Below are 14,108 nucleotides of genomic sequence, written 5' to 3' on the forward strand. Positions count from 1 at the left end.
CTTATTGGGCCGAAGGGCCTGTTTCCACACTGTAGGAAATCTAATATAGAAGAAAAAAAACAGACCTTGGAGTCCAGGTTCATAGCTCCTTGAAAGCAGTGTCACAGGTAGATAGGATAATGAAGGTGGTGTTTGGTATGCTTTCCTTTATTGGTCAGAGTATTGAGTACAGGAGTTGGGAGATCATGTTGCTGCTGTACAGGACATTGGTTAGGCCACTGTTGGAATATTGTGTGCAATTCTGGTCTCCTTCCTATCAGAAAGATGTTGTGAAACTTGAAAGGGTTCAGAAAAGATTTACAAAGATGTTGCCAGGGTTGGAGGATCTGACCTACAGGGAGAGGCTGAACAGGCTGGGGCTGTTTTCACTGGAGCGTTGGAGGCTGAGGGGTGACCTTATAGAGGCTTACAAAATTATGAGGGGCATGGATAGGATAAATAGGCAAAGTCCCCTGGGGTCAGGGAGCCCAGAACTAGAGGGCATAGGGTGAGAGGGGAAAGACATAAAAGAGACCTACGGGGCAACCTTTTCATGCAGAGGGTGGTACGTGTATGGAATGAGCTGCCAGAGGGTGTGGTGGAGGCTGGTACAATTGCAACATTTAAGAGTTATTTGGATGGGTATATGAATAGGAAGGGTTTGGAGGGATATGGGCTGGGTGCTGGCAGGTGGGACTAGTTTGGGTTGGGATATCTGGTCGGCATGGACGGGTTGGACCAAAGGGTCTGTTTCCATGCTGGACATCTCTATGACTCTATAATGCTCCTAACACTATGGCAATTTAGCATGGCCAATTCACCTGACCCGCACATCTTTGGACTGTGGGAGGAAACCGTAGCACCTGGAGGAAACTCACAGAGACATGGGGAGAATGTGCAAACTCCACACAGACAGTCACCAGAGGCTGGAATTGAACATGGGATCCTGGTGCTGTGAGGCACTAGTGCTAACCACCGAGCCACTGTGTCGCCCCTAATGTTAATGATAGAGAGCCTGATTAGCTGAATGGCCAAATTGTATTCCTGCTCCTGAGTCCTCATCCTCAGTAAGCCCTGTACACACATTCACCCCTGAATTCCAAGAACCATGACTAAACTATGTCCCAGCCTCTTCAACTTTTAGATTAGATTAGATTAGATTAGATTAGATTACTTACAGTGTGGAAACAGGCCCTTCAGCCCAACAAGTCCACTCCGCCCCGCCGAAGCGCAACCCACCCATACCCCTACATTTACCCCTTACTTAACACTATGGGCAATTTAGCATGGCCAATTCACCTGACCTGCACATCTTTGGACTGTGGGAGGAAACCGGAGCACCCGGAGGAAACCCACGCAGACACGGGAGAATGTGCAAACTCCACACAGACAGTCGCCCGAGGCGGGAACCCGGGTCTCTGGCGCTGTGAGGCAGCAGTGCTAACCACTGTGCCACCGTGCCGCCCCATTCTTTCCACATTCTAATTCCAAGCACTGTCTCAGAGAAGCTTACTTCAGTAATCTGTAACCTCATTAACTACGTGCGTTAATGGTGGTACCTCTACCTGTTGCCCTCTACTTCTTGTACCTGATTTTGAGTAGGCTAGCTCTCTCTCAGCCTTTGATCTGGTGATACATTTCTCTGGTAATGATGGAGCACAGCGCAATGAAACATCACAGTAGCAACTCCTAGCCACTGGAGGGAGGCCCAGAGCTCTCCAATATACTCCAGCTGTAGAAAAATTACTGTGCAATCAATGCTCAGTCTTGTGGGAGTGTGGTCACTAAATCATCTCCCACTAGTGGATCAGGTCAATTGGGAGGAAATTAGTTATTCAATCTTGGCATCCTTTCCCAGGTATCCTTTGTAACTTATGTTCAGCAATTAAGGCTTAGATTTTAACAGCTGGCAGTGTTTATCCTGTTGCTGCAAGTTCAAGGTTCCTTTCACTCTCTCTTCTAGACTGCAAGTCTCACTTCTGTAACATTTCTTAACGCTGAGAATTTGGTTCCCTGTGGACTTTGGGGGAGGGATAATGGTGACACAGAATTATTCACTTTCTATCATTCTCGTGAAAGGTTGTACACCTCCACTCAATACCAAAACCTGTCACTCTATTCTCACCCACAGTAATGTTTAGCAGATTCATTAGTAATTCTCAAACACACTGTGTGTGTGTGTGTGTGTGTGTGTGTGTGTATAGGAAAAGAGGTGGCATTATTGGAATCTTTTATCAAAGAGCAATCACAATGGGCCACCTTCTATGCTCTGTCACATTGTAACCTCTGTGTTCTTGCTCTGAAGAAATTCTTGATAAGAAAGTAACTTCCTCCAGGCTGTAACAATAGAGATTCTCTCCCGCTTTTGGCAAGATCTTTCATTTTTCTTTATTGCTACCAACAGCAACCTCGCTGCACTGGTAGTGCTCGTTTATAAAGTTGATTAAGTTAATACATGACATCAGATATAAGAAAGGAATCAAGTCATTTACCATGCATTCAAACAAGGTATGGTCAACTATGCCAGCCTGCAAACACTCAGGTGAGTATGCTAACTAGGAGTTGGAGTAGCCCTTCTTCACCATTCATTAAGACAATGTGTGATCCAATAACTCAAATCCATCTTCCCAAACTGGCACTAGGTGTCTGATTTTCTTTAGTATCCAAAAATCTATTGACCTGTTCTCTTTGAATATCTCAATGACTGAGTATTCTCAACTCTCTGCAATAGAAAATTCCAAACATCACAACTGATTGAAACATTATTCATCTGAATTTGAAATGGCTATTCCCTTATTCCAGAATGTACTACTTTGTTCCGGACACTGCAGCTAGGGAAAACATCCTTCAACATTTAGCGGTCAAGCCCTTTAAAAACCTTACGATTCTTTTAAAATCTAGGCAATATGGGCCTCATCTATTTAATCTTTTCATAGGACAATTCTCCTCAACCCAGGAATTAAGTTCTCTACGGTTACACACCCTTTAAGGCAGACGTATCCTTCCTTAGGAAAGGAGATCAAACCCAGTACAAGGTAACGTCTCTTCCCTGGGGTTGGGGAGTTCAAAACTGGAGGGCATGGGTTTAGGGTGAGATGGGAGAGACACAAAAGAGACCTAAGGGGCAACTTTTTCACGCAGAGGGTGGTACGTATATGGAATGAGCTGCCAGAGGAAATAGCGGAGGCATCTGGAAGGTATATGACTAGGAAGGGTTTGGAGGGATATGGGCTGGGTGCTGACAGGTGGGACTAGATTGGGTTGGGATATCTGGTCGGCATGGACGGGTTGGACCAAAGGGTCTGTTTCCATGCTGTACATCTTTATGGCTCTACTGAAGTGTGCTGTTACCAAGGCCCTGGGTCATGTACAGCTTTTCCATTAACATTGGGAATGCTGTAAACAGAAACTTTGATATTGATTATCCAAAAGAGGAGGAAAAGATCGCATTAGGGTGATAAGGTATAGTGGTGAGGTTTAACTGTTATTATAAAAATGTTGAACTTTTCTCTTTAAGGGCATGGCTCTGATAGTAGCTGTGGAAAATGTTTTTGTCGATATATTGTGCTTCTGTAGATGACCTCTGCCAGTGAAAAGCTATACAAAGAAGCAAAATGACAGGACTTACCAACACAACTACATGCTGGGACATCATACTGTGTCTTTTTCGGGGTGTCCAGTAAGCTTTTGATTGGGGGGTCCAAATATTTCAAAGGGGACTCTAAAAAATTACTGAGTGTGGATCCTGGCCGTCTTTTAGTAGGCGTGGCTTCAGTAGATGAGCTGGTTTGTAGTGCCGAAGTGCAGTCACCACCAATATCTGACTCTAAGTCTGCAGTGGCAGACAAAATAGTAACAGATCCTGAGGTTTCCACCTTCACTTGCTTGGGTGATTTGATGACGGAAGGTTGTTGGTCAAAGGGTGAAGAGAGCTGGTATTCTTTAAAGCGCTGTTCCAGTGCTTCAATGATGCTCCTTTCTTGCTTCTGGTGGTCACAGCTGAATTGCTGGCTCTGCTGTTTAATAAGGTTCAATATCTCTGGGTCGTCTTTCAGCTGGGCACTGGCTGCTGTTGTGGAGGGGACTGGAGGAGATTCTTTCTCAACCTTGATTAGCTTCTGAATTCCTTTGAGATCCTGCATTCTTCGTAGGTACATTCTCCTTTGAAGCTCTTGCTGTTGGAATAGGTAAGCTCTAAGTGCTGCGTTTGTGCGGGACTCCTCTTCCTTCTGGATGCTGGCTGGGCACTGAGGGCTTTGCGAAGCGTGGGGCACTTGCTCCTTCGTGGGGTTGGACTGAGGGACCGAGGGGCCTTGCTCGCTCCTGGGGGCACTGGCGAGCGCGAACAATTCAGCCTGCCCCTGTGAGTGTGGCTGCTGGATGACAGACATGTGGTGTACCTTCTGCTTGGGTTGCTGGACCGGTCCTGTGCCACGCTGAGCGTACTGGACCGGTGGCGAGCTGCTGGCGCTGTTGGGCAGCTGAGGACTTGGGGTGGTGGTGCTGCCCACCCTGTAGGAGCCTGCCCCCTCGGGGGTGCTGCAGTGAGTGGGGCTGGGTTTGGACTCTGTGGGCCTTCTATGATGAAGGGGACTGTTGCGGTGGGCACTGTAAAGGGGGTCGTTTTGTTTCTGGGTTGGGTGGGACAGTGGGTTTTCCAGGCTGAGCTGGACACAGTGTTGCTGGTAGCGGTGGGTGTCATCCTGGAGATTTGGCATGGGGCTGCGACAGCAGAGGCTGGGGGCGAGCCCTTGCTCTGGCACTGCTCGCTGCTGCTGCTGCTCGGGGTTCAGGGGGATACGCCAGGACTGGGCACGGGCTTTCACCGCTGCCTCTTGCTGGGGGAGCGAGCGGGGCCGGCTCTTCTCCTCCTCCTTCTCCTCCTCCTCCAGCCGCCGGAGCTGCTGCAGCAGCAGCCGGTACTGCCGTGAGTCGGCTCCCTGCAGCTCCGCCGGGCAGGAGCCGCCCTGGGCTGGGGGTCGGCGCGCCGGGGACGCCCACTGCCCGCGGGGAGGCGCCCCGTTCTCGGGCAAGCCGTGAGCGAGCCCCGGGCCGCCTGTAGCACCGATTCGCGCGGCCCCGGGCTCCTGGAGCCGGGCGGGGCCGCTCTGAGGATGTAAACAGCGGTCGGGGAGCCCCGGGGGACGCTGGCCGGCTCCCTCGCTCCTGCTCGGAGCCCTGCTCCCGGAGAGCTCGGCTCCAGCCTCTGGCCCCCTCCTGCTGCATTGCTCCGAGCCGACTCCCAGCAGGTACCCGGGGTAGCCCCATACAGGCACGGGGTTGTCCCTGAGGTCATCCCCTTCCTCCTCCTCCTCCTGCTGCTGCTGCTGGGTGTCAGTGCAACCCGTAGCACCGTTTGGAAGTGGCTTGCCCCCCAGGAGAGAGAGCACGTCCCCGTTCTTGTAGCTGGGGCTGACCCTCTTGTGCAGGCTGCTGCTCGCTGGGGCCGGGGGCTCACCCGGCCAGCTCTGCCCTTGCACCTCCCCCGGGACCCGGCTGCGCCCTTTCGGTTCGGCCCGCTGCTTGTCGGCGTCCGGATTCCCAGCAGCCGGCTCCTCCTCCTCCAGCTTCATTTTCTTTGAGTGCTGGAGCCCTGCTGCTGAAGGCTCGGTCAGGACATGTTTCACGCCGCCGTTGGGGACGCTGAGCTTTTCCTGCTGAGGCCGGGGGCTGTCACAGTTTTCCGAGATTTCCTGAGCGTGACCCGCTGCTGAGTTGCTTCTCACCCCGTCCCATTTGCAGTCTCCATTGAACTGGTGCTGCTGCACCTCTCTTCCGTTCTCCCCTTTCTCTGTGTGCTGCTCAGGAGAGTGGTAATGGATCGGTAGTACTGGACTCAGCCCCTTGTCCTCGACATGACCGACTCTTTCCTGTTCCATCTGGTCTGCCTGAGGGCCATCCACAAAGTTACCCACTGAACGTATCTGTAAGGTGGAAGGAGAAAAGAAAAGATTCTCTTTACACGGCTGATGACACTTTCTGAAGTGGCAAAATACACCATCTTCACAAGTTAAGGCATACCATCGGTTTAAAGTTCAACTAATCTGTGCCACATTGCAGACAGATATTAAACACTTCAACATTCCCCTCGTATTCAGTTTAGTTTTTAACAGATGTGAGATCCCACATCACAGATGTCAGCTGTATGTGTAAATGCTCAAAGACCGACTAACCCACAGCAAGCAAATCTCACACTCTCTTTCAACCACTCCACTCCAAAATCTGCTGCACTACATTTTCTTGTACACTCTTTAAAATCTCTAAATAAAAACCGAATGAACTACGGCTGCTGAACGTCAGAAACAAGAACAGAAATCGCTGGGAAAACGCGGCAGCATATGTGGGGAGAAGTCAAGAGTTAAGGTTTCGGGTCTAGTGACCCTTCCTCAGTTCTGATTTTGTTAAAAATATCTACTTTTTTTTTAAACAAATGCAAAAAGCAAGGGGGGGGGGAGGGACTATTTACACTTCCCAGCTTCACAAACAGCCTACATGTTGTGTTGTGTTGTGTTGTGTTGGGGGGGGGGGGGGGGGTGAGGAACTGTGGAATATGAGCAGCAACTGCGTATCTGTGCGGTACGCTCTATGTAACTCTGACAGCAACTTTGTAATTTTGTCCCAAAACATTCGCCTGCAGTTTCAGTGGGATGTAGTTCAGCAGTTTTAGGAAATAAAAGTGAGTAATACTGGCTTCTATCTTTTTTCCAAAGTTGGCGTTTTAGGTGCACTGACAATAGGTCAGAAGCTAACCTTTGGTAACTAAAGGACCCATTAAGATGGGGAGTAATGCGTTTTCCCGCGATAAACATGCACTTCCCACCATACTGAGGGGAAAACAACAAAAAGTTGGGCTGAGCTCATGTCTCAGAGTTGTTGGTCCCCTTTGGACTATGCACAAAAGGGACCTAACTCATCGTTAAAGCCCTTCGTTTCAACAATCGATTTTGCCAGAGCCGCTTGAGTTTTCCAGCAATTTCAGATCTCAGCAGGTCTGGTTAGGTGGATGGGCTATGCTAAGTTGCCAGTAGTGTCCAGGGCTGTGTAGTTAGGCGGATTAGCCATGGGAAATGCAGCATTTCGGGGACAGGGTAGGTCTGAGTGGGATGCTCTTCAATGAACAAAATTATCATCCCTGCATCCACAAGCAGGGAGTCTATGAAATTTCTAGACCACTGAATCATAAAGTTCTATAACCTCAGCTTCCCCAAGCTCCCCTGGCTTCCTTGCACCGTTTCTACATTCTCATTCTTAAACCATGATCTCCTCCTCTTACTTCAGCTTTAAAGCTCTTAACCCAGCTTACAGTGCCTGTTTTCTTTAATGTGCACCATCTTCCTGATGCCAATTCATTAATTGTAAACACTCCAGAGATTGCATCCTGCACTTTCACTAAACCTTTGAGTTTTCCTTCATTGAACATCCAGTCATCTGCTCATTCCCTATTATTATAGCCTTTATTCTGTCCCTTTCATTATTCAGTGTTTGATTTTCTTCAGGACATATGATCTGTTTATTTTTGAGACATTTGCAAAGTTATGACAGTGGAAATTATTACTGTGTGTTACACATATGCTCAATCAACTCTGTTCTTAGCCTTTTGCATCCAGATTGAGGAGGTGTCTATTCTAAAGACCCAGAATTGGTTTTCGTATGTTTATTTATTGGGACCTTTGGAAGCCTGACACTACTATTTTCAGCTTAGTGGTGATTCTATTATCTCTGGGTTAGAATGTTATTTCCCAAACCAGAGATTTGTGCATTTAGTACTGCACTTAAATGTGTAGATTAAGGCAATAATACATTGAGAGAAATGATGTCAGTTTCTTGGAGCTGATGTTATTTCAAAGAAAAATTGAATCGCTTCTCTACAGCCTGCCTGATATTTATCCAATAATATCATTGAAAAATATAGATTTTTATGCTTATTTTCACTCTGGTGTTTGAGAGACCTTGTAACATTAATTACATTTCAAATGTGTGCAAAGTAATTTGAGATATCCTAAAAGTTGTAAAAGGTACTATAGCGATGCCAAATAAAAACAGAAAGATCTGATAGCAACTATGGAGGTAACTGGACCTGAAACATTAACTGATTTCTTTCCATAGATGCTACCAGACCCACTGAGCTTTTCCAGCAATTTGTTTTTGTTTCTGATTTCCATCACGTGCAGTTTTTTTTCTTTTTGCTGCATAAATCCGTTGCTTTCTGTCCCTCACTCGCTCTGTTCCATTTCTTTCCACTCTTTTGTTTCATCTCCAAATATCCAAATGCTACTGGATGTAGGTTTGCTCGCTGAGCTGGAAGGTTCATTTTCAGATGTTTCATCACCATACTAGGTAACGTCTTCAGTGAGCCTCTGAATGAAGCACTGGTGGTGTAGCTCCCTTTCCATATATTCTAAATAGAAAGCAGGCTACGCCACCAGTGCTTCATTCAGAGGCTCACTGAAGATGTTACCTAGTATGGTGATGAAACGTCTGAAATCGAACCTTCCAGCTCAGCGAGCAAACCTACGTCCAGAACCTCAACCTGAGCTACAAATCTTCTCAAAACTCGCTATCCAAATGCTACCTTTTTTCCAGTAGGACTGAAGTGTGGAATTTGATGATTTTCACCCTTATCGGTGTGTCAGGAATGTGAGATAACTTTGTTAGTGTGCAGAATATTTCAATAACTTTTATTTTAAAGTATCACCTATGATTCCTAATTCTGTATCATTTCAGAACAGCAACAGATAGCAAACGTCAAAACCTAAAGGTTTGGTGGCTGATGCGATATCCTACTGTAACTTTACCTAGAGACTGGCTGGAACCCCAGAGAAATCACATGAACACACTTGCACAAAAATTAGGAGACTACTCCCAGAATTTCCAGTTCAAGGTGATTTCCAGAAGCTGCAGTTATAAATAGACAATGAAAGGAAGCTCAGAATCACGCAGCACCTTGTCATGTTTTCACGGAATTCTACAAAACCTTTTGAAGCTCAGTCACTGGTGATACTGAGAAGTGCATCAAGCAATGTATCTGTTTCAAAATCCCCACCCAAACAACACATCAGCTGAACTTTTTTTTGTGATGTTGATCGAGGGATGGCCAGGACACTGAGGGAATCCTCTGTCCTTTTTTTTTGCGCAATGTCAACTGATCTTTTGCAAACATCTGAACAGGCAGTTTAGTATCTTGACTCTTACAATGCAGCCCTCCCTCAATACTGTACTGCTGTAATGGAGTATCAGTTTGTGTACTCAAACCTTGAAGATGAGACTACTATCACTGAGGAGAAAGTGAGGACTGCAGATGCTGGAGATCAGAGCTGAAAATGTGTTGCCGGAAAAGCGCAGCAGGTCAGTCAGCATCCAAGGAACAGGAGAATCGACGTTTCGGGCATCAGCCCTTCTTCAGGAAACTATCACTGAGCCAAGGCTGATGCTAAACCTTAGCTTGTCAAATACATTCCAAAGTATTCTGCACCAAACTTCTAATTCTGGTGAGAACCTCCAGTTTTAAAACTGTTAAATAGCCATTCCAACGTAATATAGTTGGATTACAGAACCTGCAATGTAACTGGTCCAATAAATATTGATCTTATATCAAGCAGGCAAATAAAGAGAATTTCCCCCCGCCCCCAACTCACTGCCTTCCTGTCAAAGGAGCAGACTGTTGTGGATCCTAGTCGTGTTGTAAATAACAGCTTGGTGTTTCTAATCCAAGCTGTGAGGAAACTAGAGCTTAGGTCAAGCTTGCTGAGTATGGAATTCTAAAGCTCCCACAGTAATGGGTGTTAACCCTTGCACTGTTCACTCTGCCATACTTCAGTTTAAAATTCGAAACTGACACTTATTTACCTCTCCTATTTTAAAGAAAAAGTACTTTGGTCAATTTGCAAGGCAGCTGGCCTTACTCCTAACTGAAACCACAAACTAATTGGAAATATGCTTTTTTGCAGATTCATATCATACAGAAGAGGCCCTTCAGCCTATACAGTACGCGCCAACAATACTACACTAAACTTGCACCTGTCTAGATTAGAGTGGTACTGGAAAAGCACAGCAGGTCAGGCAGCATCCGAGGAGCAGGAAAATCAACATTTTGGGCAAAAGCTCTTCAACAGGAATGAAAGGTTTTTGCCCGAAATGTCAATTTTCCTGCTCCTCTGTTACTGCTTGACCTGCTGTGCTTTTCCAGCACCACTCTAATCTAGACTCTGATCTCCAGCATCTGCATTCCTCACTTTTTTGCCTAGTTAAATTTACACCTGTCCCACATTCCTGCTCATGGTCCATAGCCAAGCTTTCCTGTGCAGCCTCCTCTCTCTCTCTCTATCACCTGTGGAATTTACCAGAGTTTCCACTGGAAAATAATTCCTACATATCATGGTATTATACAATCCCTACAGTATGGAAGCAGGCCACTTGACCCAGAGTCCAGACCGACCCTTCGAAGAGCAGCCCACCCAGACCAACCCTACCCCTGTAACCTGACATTTCCCAAGGCTGATCCACCATCTCTGGACACTACGGACAATTTAGCATGGACAATCCATCCAAACTACACATCCTTGGACTGTGGGAGGAAACTGGAGCACCTGGAGGAAACCACACAGACACGGGAAAAACATGCAAACTCCACACAGACAGTTGCCCAAGGCTGGAAACAAACTCAGGTCCCTGGTGCTGTGAGGTAGTAATCATAGTATCATCATAGTAATAGAAGCAGGAGTAGGCCATTTGGCCTGTTGAACCTGCTCCACCAGTCATTAAGGTCATGGTTGATCTATTCATCGTCTCAGCTCCTCCCACCTGCATTATCCCTATAGCCCTTAATTCCCTTACCATGCAACTGGGTCTTGAATATTTTTAATGAAACTGCCTCTACTGCTTCCTTAGGCAGACAATTCCATAGATTTACTGCTCTCTGGGAAAAGCAGTTCCTCCTCATCTCTGTTCTAAATCTACTCCCCTTAATCTTGAGGCCATGTCAAGTCCTAGTCTCATCCACCAGTGGAAACTTGCTTGCCTCTATCTTATCTATCACATTCATAGTTTTGCATGTTTCTATAAGATCCCCCCTTTATTCTCATGGTGAGAGCAACAGACAGGAGATTCTGTGGTTGTGAACGAGATTCCAGGTGGTATGCCGCCTCCATGGTGACAGGGTGAGGGATATCTCAATGGAGTCTACAGGATTCTTAAGGGGGAGGGAGAGCAGCCAGAAGTCATGGTACACCTCAGTACCAATGACATAGGTAGGGAAAGGACCAAGAACTGGATAAGAGAATATGGAGAGTTAGGTTGGAAGCTAAAAGGCAGGACAAGCAGAATAGTAATCTCAGGATTGCTCCAGGTGCCACGGGCTAGTGAGGCTAGAAACAGAAAGCGAGTGCAGATGAACACATGGCTGCAGGGCTGGTGTAGGAGGGAGGGTTTCAGATATGTGGATCATTGGGATATATTCCAGGGAAGGTGGGATCTGTACGAGGACAGGCTGCACCTGAACTGGAGGGTGCCAATATCCTGGCCAGGAGGTTTGCTAGAGCTCTTCGGGAGGGTTTAAACTAGATAGGCAGGGGTTGGGAAATGGAGCTACAGATCAGATGATGGAGTAAGTAGTGAACAGTCAGATACAGCGTGCAGACAATCAGAGGAGGGATGTTGGGTGTCTATTTCAACGCAAGTAGTATCAGGAGTAAGGGTGACGAACTTAGAGTATGGATCAGTATTTCAAACGATGATGATGTGACCATTAGAGTCTTGGGTATCACAGGGGCAGGGTTGTTGGATGTTCCAGGGTTTATATATTTCAAAAGGCGGGGGGGGGGGAATAAAAGAGGTAGGGGAGTGGCATTGCTAATCAGGGACAGTATCACAGCTGCAGAAAGGGAGGTGGTTGAGGAGGGTTTGTTTACTGAGTCAGTATGGGTGGAAGTCAGAAACAGGAAGGGAGCAGTCACTTTATTGGGAGTTTTCTACTGCACTCCCCAATGTGGTGGATTGGGTGGAGGGTTGTTATAGGTTGCAGCTGGACATTGACAGGATGCAGAACTGGGCTGAGAAGTGGCTGATGGAGTTCAACCTGGAAAGGTGCAGAAGTAACTGGGCTGTTGTCATGGGCGACTTTAACTTCCTTAATATTGATTGGAGCCTCCTTAGTTCAAATAGTTTGGATGCAGAAGCTTTTGGTCAGGTGTGTCCAGGAAGGGTTCCTGATGCAAGATGTAGATAGGTCGAATAGAGGGGAGGCCACATTGGGTTTGATACTTGGCAACGAACCTTGCCAGGTGTCCAATCATCATGACAACTCCCTGACCTTTACTATATTCATGGAGAGGCATAGGAGCAGATGGTATGTGTAAGTATTTAATTGGGGGAGAGGGAATTACAATCTGAGGAAGTAGGGGAGGTCCTTAATGAATACTTTGCTTCAGTATTCACTATTGAGAGGGACCTTGTCGTGTGTGAGGACAGCATGAACAGACTAATATGCTTGAACAGGTTGATGTTAAGGAGGAAAATGTGCTGAAAATTAAGAAACAAAGGGCTAGATAAATCCACTGAACCAGACGGGATACACCTAGGTTACTACAGGAAGCAAGGGAAGAGATTGCTGTGTCTTTGGAGATGACCTTTGTGTCCTCACTGTCCACTGGAGTAGTGCCAGATAATCGGAGGTGGCAAATGTTATTTCCTTGTTCAAGAAAGGGAATAGAGCTAATCCTGGGAGCTGCAGACTAATCAGTCTTGTGTCAGCAGTAGGAAAATTATTGGAGAGGATTTTGAGAGATAGGAAAACCGTAGTTTGATAGCATGGTTTTGAGGGGGTCAAAAACAAACCTTACTGAATTCTTTGAGGATTTAACAAGACACAATGAAGTTAGAGTAATGGATGTGGTGTACATGGGTTTTTAGCAAGGTGTTTGATAAGGTTCCCCACAGTAGGCTCATTCAGAAAGTAAGGAGGCATGGGATACAGTGAAATCTGTACAGAATTGGCTGGCCCATAGAATATAGAGGATAGTGGTAGATGGAAAGTGTTCAGCCTGGAGCTTGGTGACTAGTGGTGTTCCGCAGGGATCGGTTCTGGGACCTCTGCTCTGTGAGTTTTACAAATGATTCGGTTAAGGAAGTAGATGGGTGGGTTAGTAAGTTTGCCGATGACATGAAAGTTGTTGGTGTGGTGGATCGTGTGGAGGGCTGTTGTAGGTTGCAACAGGACATTGACAGGATGCAGAACTGGGCTGAGAAATGGCAGATGGAGTTCAACCTGGAAAAGTGTGAAGTGATTCATTTTGGAAGGTCCAATTGGAATGCAGATTACAGGGTTAAAGGCAGGGTTCTTGGCAGTGTGGAGGCAGAGGGATCTTGGGGTCCATGTCCATAGATTCCTCAGTCACCCAAGTTGTTAGGGTTGTTGAGAAGGTGTATGGTGTGTTGGCTTTCATTATCAGGGGGATTGAGTTTAAGAGCTGCGAGGTTATGCTGCAGCTCTACAGAGCCCTGTTTAGACCGCACTTGGAATATTGTGTTCCGTTCTCATCGTCCCATTATAGAAAGGATGTGGAAGCTTTAGACAGGGTGCAGAGGAGACTTACCAGGAGGCTGCCTGGACTGGACGGCATGTCTTATGAAGAGAGGTTGAGGAAGCTAATGCTTTTCTCGTTGGAGCGAAGGAGGATGAGAAGTGACTTGATAGAGGTGTACAAGATGATGAGGGGCACAGATAGAGTGGATAGCCAGAGATGCTTTCCCAGGGTGGAAATGGCTATCCCAAGGGGGGACAATTTTAAGATGATTGGAAGAAGATTTAAGGGAAACATCAGAGATCAGTTCATTACACAGAGTAGTGGATGTGTGAAATGCACTGTCAGTGGTGGTTCTAGAGTCAGATACATCAGGGACATTTAAGTGACTCTTGGATAGGTAGTGTAATGAAGGGTATGTAGGTTAGTTTGACCTTTAGAGTAAGATAAAAGGTTGGCACAACATCGAGGGCCAAAAGGCTGGTACTGTTGTGTTGCTCTATGTTCTTCTAAATTCTACTAAGTACAGTCCCACGCAGCTCAATGTTTCCTCATAGGTTAACACCCTCCTCCTGTATTAACCTGGTGAACCTCCTCTGCACCGCTTCCAAA

At 46.7% G+C, this 14,108-nt stretch overlaps 1 protein-coding gene across 2 annotated transcripts in view; it reads right to left on the reverse strand.

Annotated features, from left to right (window-relative positions):
* The window catches only part of LOC140491028 (methylcytosine dioxygenase TET2-like), a 179,544-nt gene that overhangs the window by 74,741 nt on the left and 90,695 nt on the right, over window positions 1-14,108 (reverse strand). For both annotated transcript variants that reach the window (XM_072589160.1, XM_072589158.1), the window contains one exon: window positions 3,608-5,903. In XM_072589160.1, the coding sequence (XP_072445261.1) occupies window positions 3,608-5,858 (2,251 nt within the window). In that variant the 5' untranslated portion in view covers window positions 5,859-5,903. The remainder of the gene's footprint in view (window positions 1-3,607; window positions 5,904-14,108) is intronic.

Source organism: Chiloscyllium punctatum, chromosome 2 (genome assembly GCF_047496795.1).
Source record: "Chiloscyllium punctatum isolate Juve2018m chromosome 2, sChiPun1.3, whole genome shotgun sequence".
NCBI lineage: Eukaryota > Metazoa > Chordata > Chondrichthyes > Orectolobiformes > Hemiscylliidae > Chiloscyllium > Chiloscyllium punctatum.